Here is a 10,970-nt window from a genome sequence, read left to right as displayed (position 1 = left end):
TATTATTATTATCATGATCATTATTATTATTAAAATTATAATCTTCTCACTTGTCTAGACTATTGAGAAAAGGGAGAGTGGAGAAATAAGGGGGAAGGTATTTGAGTGAATGCTACCGTGATCACTTTTTAGATGCTTTGTATATATAAAATGAGGATGCACGACTTTAAGTCGAGCTCAAGGGCTCAAAGCCTTGACATGCCAACATACTAACCACTGTGCCAGTAAAGGTTTTATTATTATCTATTGTTAGTTTTAAACTTTTAGGAGTCGGCCTTTAGAAGGGACTAATTGAACTTATACCACCACATCTGTCAAGGAAATATTCTTTCCTTTCTTCGATGCCAAACTAAATTATTACTTACCAGTATGAACTAAATAAACTTTTTTAAAATTCTTGTATTGTCAGATGCTAGAAATAATTGCGAAAAAAATTCAGATTGTTCTCAGATTGGGTGTGGGAGATCTAAAACCGCTAGCTTGCTGTCGAAGGTAATTGGGAGACTTATTGATAATCAATCATCAGGGCTAAGAATTGTATATTGTACATTGACAATACAATATGAATTTATAACTTCACTACTGATACAGCTCTACGTTGCTACATGACGCGATTTTCCTAGAGGGCGCTCCACATATTATAATCATGTTTGTCTATTTATAGAGACGAGATCGGGAATTCACTTTTTAGAAACTTAAAACCAAAATAAATTTACGTAACGAAACATTTTAAACCAATAGAACAGTCGACAGTTGAGTTCTCACGATGTGGCCAATGAGTTAATCTCCAATGTCTTATTAGAATGAAAGCTTTAAATAATTGATCACTTATTTATTTCATTGCCAACTCTGCCGCAGCGCATTGTAGCTCAGCGAACAAGGATTTGGACTAGACCCAATACGTCAGACCCGTTTTAAAGTTACCCGGTGCGGCCACCACCCGCAGTGAACCCCATGTAATATTTGTTACTTATAACCGTAGACTATATAAATATAGACTAATCTATGCTCATAACTTATAAGACAAGTAGATACCAATTTAAACAAAAGGTGGCGCTTTACCGCTGGGGAAATTTTGTTTGATTAAAAGAAAAAATCGGAAATTTCTTGAATTACTTTGTATTCTATGTCTGTGTTTCTATAAATAGAATTCACGAAATTGTCAGTACAAACACAGAGATCTTATTAAGTAAGTCATTCTATTTCAAAGTCATTTCTACATTGTATTATTTTATTTATATAACGTTTCTCTTAATATAGAATAGTAGAATAGTCAACCGTAGAACGAATTTACGTTTCTATGGATGGTGTATAGATTTAGATCTAAAACCGAGCAAATGATTTTTTTTTTCACAAAAGTGCAGATGTTAAAAAGGCCATCTGTTTTTTTTTTTTTTTTGGCCAACAGTTTACGAGCTGGGAGTCTTGTGGCCAGCATAACGACAGGTACCCATTGGATTGGACCCATTTTTTTTTGGATTGAAAATACCAGTCTTCATTGAGATTTGAACCCATGACTTAAGGTTCGGAAGCCAAGCACTTAACCGCTTTTGATTTACAAGGTGATCATGTATGTGGTTATAATTGCACGTATATGTTTGTATCTGTATGTGTGAGTTTATAATTCAATGTATAGCGCCAATCATGTGGTAATGGGAAAACTAAACTTATCAGATACTGATATGTGTCTACACATATATTTTTGCGATTTTGACTAAATGAATTTTTTTGTAAAATATAGATCTATAAGAAATCGGAAATTCCAAATATTTCTTCTCAATTATGAATAGATTCCAAAGTTGCAAATTTGGTTAAATCTACTTTCTTAATGTAATGTTAGTCAAATTCCGCCGAAACATGTCCAGAAATAAAAAAAAATACTATCGTGTGAGAGACAACTGGATCCCAAACCCCGACAGCAAGTGCGGACAACTCTTTAGGACATATCAAGGAAGGTGATGATAGTTGAAAAGAAAATGGCTAGGCAAAGCCCAGATCAAAACTGTAACAACAAACATTCACAGCTAATGTTTGGAAATGTACGAGAAAAAAAAAAGTAAAACATGAGTTACAACAAAGTCTACAAAGTACTCATAGTTTTGTACGTAATTTCTTGAAGTGGTAGATAAAAAAGTCTATTTGGGTAGCAAAGGGAAAAAAGTTTCAGTTATCTACGCTTGTAAGTTTGGTATAAAAAACAAAAACAACTTTGAACCAATTCTTCTTTATTTTTAGCACTCGTCAATGATGTCCTGCAAGAAAAAAATTCAAACTGATAGAAAAGTATCGACTGACCTAGCAGACTTATCAAGTCTTGGGGATGAGAATCAAGATACAGTCTGTATTTGTTTAATTTAACTAAAAAGTGTTTTATTATTTAGGCTTTCCTCTTTATAAATTAAAGCAAAAATCTGATACCCAAGCAAAACAAAAAGAAGCAATGAGGCCAACATAGCGCGTCCTTAGAAACAGCGCACCATTAAAGTAAAAAAAAAATCTCAACACACACACACACACAACTAGCGAAGAAGCAATCCATAAGTGCACCACACCCGCTACCCACTCCTAGGCTCTCCTGTCGTCCTGCGTGAGGTTTTAACTAGGAAGTAGAATATCAAACATGTACAAACAACTTTTGTTTTTTCATCTCATACTTTTTTCTTCACTTCACGTTCAACCTTGACATGCCAGGTTGGATTTTAATGAAACTCAGGAGTCAGAAGGTGGACTGTAAGAAGAATCCAGGTCATAGCGAAGAAACAATCCATAAGCGCATGACACCCACTAGGGTTTTAATAAAAAATTAAATATTAATTGCCATTTATAAAATCATCAATGAATTATGTTTCTCCTTAACGAAGCTAGACCGATAATGAGAATGATAATTCCTCCGTTTCTAATATAATAACAATAATGATACTAATAAAGACAATAACAATGTAGAATTAAAATTGCAATTTTTAAATGCAGAAAAATCTGGTTTTACATGAATGCGATTTATTTTAGTTGAAATTTAATTCAATTATTAGAATCTCAAACTAGCAATATTGGTAGATCTATTATCTCTATAAAAATGTTAATGGTGTTTATAAAATATAGTCTATCAGTAATACATGAGCATATGTATGTATATATGTTTTAAAAATCTTAACTAAATCCAGATTTATACTTTTTGTCTAATGACTATTGTATTCGTCCATAGTTTTATAGAGATTTGACTTTTAAACGTAAATTAATATGTCGATTACGAGTAACGAATACTGCAGCTGATAAATCCATTTTTCTTTTTTTTTCCTAGCTTCTCTATAGTCTAGATCTAGAATTAGAGTAGACTTAATAACCTTTAATTTCATAGATCTATAAATGTCTAGATTCAGTAGTAAATATTGTAAACAACATTTAGTTCTTAAAATATGTAAATTAACCTATAGGCTTCGATTTTAAAATAGATCAATTGTACTATAATTATAATTAGTATAGATCTATAAATAGATCTAGTGTTAAGAGTCTTGTATTTTTTATAAAAAGTATTCCTTTCATGCTTTGCTTTGAAGATGTGTAACTAAAAAATCCCAGTCTTCACTAGGATTGGAACCAGGAAGCCTTGTTTAAAAGCCAAGTGCTTTACTGTATAGTCACTGCACCACATTGCATTACTTGTAACTTAGAACAAATTCGTACATGTGCTCCTTCCCTAGTGCCAGTAAAGAATGAAACGGGTTGCCTGAATTAGCCAGAAAAACCAAAGTCTTAGCAGAGTTTAATTCAATGATTAACATGATTGATTAGTTTGAGACATCAAATGCATAGAACATAATTATCTTCTTTTTAAAGTAACTGTCAGGTTTAGGATTTATTTGCGTTTTTAACTAGCTGTATACAGTTAAGGTCCCGGGGTTCAACCTGACAAGAACATCACTCACACACAGTCGTACATACAGTAAACAACTAGGTGAATAGTTTAAATAACAACAAAAATAAATGAATTTAATTGTATGAAACATATATGTGTATGTACAATGAGGATGACAAATAGACAGTATATATATTAGATATATATATATATATATATATATATATAATAGGTATATATAAAGATATTATACAATAATTAATTTAAGCACCTTTGCTACGGCTATTAACTTGTCACCCTGGCTTTATGGTCCACCAGACTCTGACCGACTGGCGTCACAACACTGCCAACCTTGGTAATAGTAAAGTTTGACAATGACAATGAAAAAAACTGCAATATGTATTTCTGAGACGGCAAGCGAAGCCCACAACTCCAACACTGGCACCCTATAAACGAAATAAACACAATACTCTCAACTTCTACACTAAAAATAGAAATAGTGACAACCTCATACAACATACAATAATAGATATCACAAACGAATAACTCACCCTAAACAGGGGTCCCAAAAATCCAACTGAAAAATAAGTCCGAGAAACAGGTACAGACAAATAACGTTTTACGAGCCAACACACCGTCCGCTACAACCAAACTAGAGGGTGAACTGCCTCGTGACAAAGAATGACCGATAGATGTCACCGGACTTTGTGACGTAGCAAAACAATTCAAAACAAAAAAAATACAAGACACTCTCGCCCCGTACACGTACTACCAGTAGAGGAAATAAAAAAAACAGAGTTAGGAGAAAGAAATAGACACTTGTCTATACTACGCGACAGTAACATCTGTACTATTTAAATAACTTAAGCTAAACTGGTTAGATTTTAATCTGTTCTGGTTAAGATCTAAACTTAATTAAAAGAAATTTCTATAAATCAAATAAGAACATAAAACTAAAATGTTATTTAACCTTGGTTAGGCCAATAATAGAATATGCATCCTCCGTGTGGGACCCCTCAACTCAAGATAACATTAAGAAACTTGAACAGACACAAAATAGAGCTGTGAGATTCATAACAAACGAATATTCACGCTTAACCAGAGTAACACCTTTAGTAAAATCACTAAATTTAGAAAGCCATTAGGACAGAAGACTTAAAAGTAAAGTAGCAGCTATACATAAAACACTGAACCATAATCTTCAAATACAAAAACAAAATTTAATAAAATACTCTGAAAGACACATTTCTCGTCCCATATGCTAGGACATATTTGTACAAACATTCCTTCTTCCCTAGTGCTATTTGAGCATGGAAAGGGTTGCCTGAGCTAGCCAGGAAAACCAGTGACTTGGCAGAATTTAAGTCATTGGTTAATATGCATGACTAAATGCATGACGCGTAGGACGTAATCATCTTCTTTTTTGAAGTAACGTCTGTGTTATATAAGATAAGATAAAGTATTACATTCAGTCTAAGTGAAAGGAAAAATGCAGTTAATTTTAGTTTAAACTATTTAACCAAACAAAAAAAAATAAAAATTAGATTCGTCTGAGAATATTTTAATGATGTAAATTGGTTTATATAAAAAAAAAACAGCTCTATGTACATATTTTGTTCTAATCGTCAGAACTGTATAGACCTTTGTTTTCCACAAGACACCTGTGGACTTAATGGTATGAAATCAGAGTGAAACAATACCTTAGTTTAAAACTAGTCTTATGGCTTTATTTTATTATCAAATTTTTCACTAGAATTTAGCACAATAATAAGTAGCATATCAAATTCAAGTTGTTGCAGTGTTAGGTCTATGTTTAGCTTCTAGAACTATATTTTAAATATTTAGTTTTATCTCTATGTAAAAATTCAGTATTTTGAAAAATATTTTGTGTTTTTCAAAAGAAAAATATGAAAAAAAAATAGACTGACTGACACATGTATTTAAACTATTTCAGTTTGTCTAAAGGATCAATCTGACCTAGCAGACTTATCTAGTTTTGGGGATGAGAATCAAGATACAGGTAAACTTTTGATTTGTAAATGTTTAGATAGAGAAAGGTTTTTGTATAAGTCTATTTTCTAATAATCATAATAAAAAAAAAAAATAAAATAGTTATTTGACTTGTATCTTTTTAGATCCTCATCATTTCACCAGTGACCAGTCCAAAGTTCAGTCAGATGATGTTGAAGGTCCCCTAATTGGTAACTTTTGAGTTTCATTTCTAGTGTATAGACTGTAGAGATCATTAAATGGGTTATACTTGATCTATTTATAGATATCTCTTGATTGACTCAATTCTGTACCATGAGTTCTAAACATTGGGTCAAGCTTATTTCCTTGTTCTCCAGGTGATCATGAAACTCAGGAGTCAGAAGGTGGAGAAGCTGATCTACACAAATATCTTGTTGGCTGTAAGAAGAATCCAGGTCATAGACAGTTTATACCTGTTGATACATTCACCTTGAAACATTTACCTGAAATTTTTCAAGACAATGATTTGTATGAATACATCAAAGTTATAGCAGACCTCACAGTTAGAGTAGGTGTGGAAATGTCTAGTCCAGCCAGACCAAAGTTTTATCCAAAGACAACTCAACCATATCCATTTTCTAATATGCGTGAGAGAAGAAACTTGAGGACAGGAAGTGGAAGAGTGGGGAATGTATACAAGTTTCAAAATGGAGTTAGACAAGATAGAGTAATTGGACGTACTTCCTACACAAAGTGTTGGTGTAGAAAATGTGAAGGTTTAAAGTCAGCCAGCAATGTGTGGTGGGAGTTTGAAGTGACCACAGCCACACATGTGGTTTTTGATGACATTGAGGCCAACCACACAACCTTGAGACTGTTTTATGATAGAGATGGATGTCCAGTGGTCAGTGTTGATAAGGTCAGTGTTGATTATGTAAACATTGAGTATGACTTGTGTATGTTGAAATGTGTGACATGTGATAAAACTTTAGGAAATAAACTGATGGGAATGTTAAAAGATTTTAAACCTGTCTGGTGGAAAGTTTGGAACAAATACTTGGCCTCTAGATCTAAACACAAGTTGACCTTTATAGTGTCACATCCTCATGGTTGTTCGAAACAGGTCAGTGTTGGTCAATGGAAGGACAAAGTAGAAGTAGAAGTGGGTATTAGATCTAAGTTTACTTATACAACTTGTACATGTCCAGGAAGTAGTGGAGCACATGTCCAGTGTCTGGGGTATAGAGACTTGAATTGGCCTGAACTTGTCCACAGTGGAAGTCTCAAGTCTGGATTAAATTACAGTGGAGTTGGTTATGTCTAGTGAGTTGTTTCCCTTGTGAGTTGTCCAGCTCCACCATGAAGACATCTTTGAGAACCCTTGACATTCTGAACAATAAATGTCTCTTTAGTCTTGAGATAAATACATTTATACTTTGTGATAAATATTTATAGAAACATTTTGTTTTGGACTTAGAAAAAAAATCTTCCTATTGTCTTAGATCAACTTTTGTTCTAGTTATGAAAATAAAGTGTGTATATTATCTTTAAATTTACAATGTTTTGTTTCCCTTTTTTATCAATGTTGTTGTTTGTAATTGACATTTACATTAATTGAAACTTGTTCAAATACAAACAAAATCTACCAAGTATAGCTCTAGAACTAGATATTGCTATCAAGGGTCAGGTTTGTAGAAACAATTATTAGATATAGTTCGTATATTGTTTTTTTTTTTTTTATTAAAATGTAATTTATAAGTTTACAAAAATTTCAAATTCAAAAAGTTATGTTTTAAAAATAAATGAATCAAAAAAAAATCTAGTTTGTTGTTTGATAATTATTTTTTTTTAAGTTCTTTTTTACAAGCAACTATGTTGTTTTTTTTAAGGAAGATAACTAATAAATACTAAGTTTATAAAAATACAATCACAGTTGTTTTTTCTTGTACCTCAAAAACTTACATTTAATGTATACTATGAATATGTCGACGGGTCTTACTTGGTGCCATAACGGTCTAACAGACTAAGGGATAGGTAAGGTAAGGCAATGTCAATAGATCTGCAGTGAACAACCTATTAGATCTAGAATATATTTTTTTTGTTTAAAATGTAGTTCAAAATTTAGCAAACATTTTACATAAAAACAAACAAAAAATGAATTGAAAATTAGGAAAAAAAAATTCTAGTGTTTTTCTTGATATCTATATTATTAGTTCTTTTACAATTTGCGGATATTTTGTTTGTCAAGGGAGATAACTGATAAATAAAAACTTTTAGAATAAAACTCAGTTGTCTTCTCTTGTACCTTCAAAACATTACATTTAATTTTCTACATTATATTTTAACAGCGTTATCAAAAATATGTCGACGAGGAGGCAATGTTGGTAACAAAACGAATAAATGTGTGATAATTAGTTCATGGTATTAAAGAATCCATTAGAACAAACCAACACCCACTAAATTTCAATATCCGAAACCTCAAGACCAAGAATGTTGTATTGATCCTTACAGGCGTATGTAATTACCTGAACGTATTTCTCCATGTAAAATTACTTTTACATACCAGCAAGAGTCATTAAATGACTACTAAAATGATGTATGGGTTGATTGAAGCTCACATATTTCTACAAGACTTCGACAAGAACCTTTGATGCTTGACAGTACTGCAAGAACTTGGTCTATACATCAGAAGTATATAAAAGTAAAGTTTCCTTTCAGACCTTATGATCTATAGGGCAGATCATGTAAAGGTCGTCTGTTTCTGAGGTCAGGGTTAACGAGGGTGTCAAGTGTCTAGCACAACGACCAACCGCCTTTACTTTTCTCAACAAACATTAAGTAGGACTATCCAAACTTAATACATTTCACAATCATCTCAATCCCACTAACTGAGATAACTTACCGGATGACACCGACCCTAGTGACGCAACTGCTTAACATCACAGATACATTTTTTTTCACGTTCGCTAGTCAACTAGTAACGCAGATACAGTATATCCAAATAAGCAGTACCGGTCTTAGGCCGATTTAATCGATTTCTCAAATTGGGACCACCACCTGACAGGGGCCTATCACAATCAGCCATTGCTCTTGTCACATGCTTTGAAAGATGTAGGACTTAAAGGGTTAACATATTTAGTGTATCGTACGACTGGCATAACTTAAATTACCCACTTACACCTATTACATTTAAGTTTTTTTCTCTACATAAATGCTATTAAAATGATGACATTAATAGTACAATCTGTTATTGTAAAAAAAAAAATAGAAGATGGGCCTGGTAAGCTTCTTTTAAATTAGAACCCGCAGTTTGGGTTAGAAATATGAATGTTTAATAACTTTAATAGTATAGTGTTCTTAAAGCAGCATTAAACACAGTGATGTGACAATTACCTCCCCTTGAACAGATAGTTACTAATCGTCTAATGAAATGTTTTCTTTGCTTTATAGGATTTGTGTATGTTGGTTTACCTCCCCTTGAACAGATAGTTACTAATCATCAAATGGAATGTTTTCTTTGCACTATTGGTTTGGCGAGGTTACAAAGGTCTACTTTGAGTCTCCATTACCAAGTTAAACTATACATCACCTCAGTCTGCCATGGAACAGAGGTGCCCCCAACCCTCCAGCAAGTCCTATCGTCTGAATCGCTCTTCCAATCAAGTGTACATCCTTGACAAGCAAGACATGTTTAGCTCTATTAACAGCCACATTTATGATGAGCTTAAGTTTATAGAGGGCGAACTATATATATATATATATATATATATATATATATATATATATATATATATATATATATATATATATATACAGAGAGAGAGAGAGAGAGAGAGAGATACATAGATACATAGATAGATACATATATAAATTGATACATAGATAGATACATAGATACAAAGATACATAGATAGATGATAACAACATATTTCGAGTATGACACAATCCACGAATATTCACTCATAATCCTTATAGAAATACTTGTCAATAACTTATTGACTCCTTATAGAAATACTGGTAGACATCTCCATTTACTTTATAATAGCTCAATAACATTTCTAACTGGCTGTTCTCTAACTATATCAAGTGACTCTATCAAGGGCTTAGTACCAACTCCATGTATCAAGTGACTGTCTAAAACGACTATCCCCAACTAACTGTCGTTAACTCTGGTTTACTCCAGGTTAAAATGTTGACCTTATAGTAACTTGAGTTATGATTAGCACTCACAACATTAAAAATGGGCATCTACATTATGCCACAAACTTTGAGGTGGTGACAGTAAGTGTATCATTATTAAAGCTATAATTTTTAACTCTACGACAATGCAAGGTCTGCCAACATATGGACTAACTTTAATGCAAGGCAAAAGTTTCATCTAAACTGTTATAAAACAGCATCCAAAAACACAAGCACAACACGACCTTATTTAAAACAAACTTTTTGGACATAAATGTTTTGGCAAAATCGAAAATAGAATCACGGAGAATATATTACATGGCTCCTTTGTAACTCCGTCAAGTCGTCGCGAACTGGGCAACTTCTGTCAGTAAAGACTTGATCCCGTCCCTTTCTCTCAGACTGTACCAAAGCTACTCCCTGAAACAGGAACAGGATCAAGACGTCTGTATTGTGTCTGTTCTATGTCTGTTATATTTATGTAAATGTTTAGACGTCTGTGTTGTGTCTGTTCTATGTCTGTTCTAGTTATGTGAATGTTTAGACGTCTGTATTGTGTCTGTTCTATGTCTGTTCTATTAATGTAAATGTTTAGACGTCTGTGTTGTGTCTGTTCTAGTTATGTGAATGTTTAGACGTCTGTGTTGTGTCTGTTCTATGTATGTTCTAGTTATGTGAATGTTTAGACGTCTGTGTTGTGTCTGTTCTATGTCTGTTCTAGTTATGTGAATGTTTAGACGTCTGTGTTGTGTCTGTTCTATGTATGTTCTAGTTATGTGAATGTTTAGACGTCTGTGTTGTGTCTGTTCTATGTCTGTTCTATTAATGTAAATGTTTAGACGTCTGTGTTGTGTCTGTTCTAGTTATGTAAATGTTTAGACGTCTGTGTTGTGTCTGTTCTATGTCTGTTCTATTTATGTGAATGTTTAGACGTCTGTGTTGTGTCTGTTCTATGTCTGTTCTAGTT

At 32.9% G+C, this 10,970-nt stretch overlaps 1 protein-coding gene across 3 annotated transcripts; it reads left to right on the top strand.

The window, feature by feature from the left end:
• The first annotated feature begins 1,034 nt into the window (after window positions 1-1,034).
• LOC106076870 (uncharacterized) lies at window positions 1,035-7,376 on the top strand. 3 transcript variants are annotated; one of them, XM_056010382.1, is made up of 7 exons: window positions 1,035-1,189; window positions 1,409-1,570; window positions 2,236-2,337; window positions 5,483-5,528; window positions 5,808-5,873; window positions 5,989-6,054; window positions 6,202-7,376. In XM_056010382.1, exons 3-7 carry the CDS (start codon window positions 2,245-2,247, stop codon window positions 7,146-7,148), a joined length of 1,218 nt encoding a protein of 405 aa, XP_055866357.1. In that variant the 5' UTR covers window positions 1,035-1,189; window positions 1,409-1,570; window positions 2,236-2,244; the 3' UTR covers window positions 7,149-7,376. The 3 variants fall into 3 exon arrangements, with proteins under 3 accessions (XP_055866357.1, XP_055866356.1, XP_055866358.1); XM_056010381.1 differs by having other exon boundaries at window positions 1,036-1,189; window positions 1,409-1,562; XM_056010383.1 differs by lacking the exon at window positions 1,409-1,570 and having other exon boundaries at window positions 1,119-1,189.
• Window positions 7,377-10,970: the final 3,594 nt, after the last annotated feature.

Source organism: Biomphalaria glabrata, chromosome 14, assembly GCF_947242115.1.
Source record: "Biomphalaria glabrata chromosome 14, xgBioGlab47.1, whole genome shotgun sequence".
In the NCBI taxonomy this organism is placed as follows: Eukaryota; Metazoa; Mollusca; class Gastropoda; family Planorbidae; genus Biomphalaria; species Biomphalaria glabrata.
This window is presented reverse-complemented; position numbering and strand designations above follow the sequence as displayed.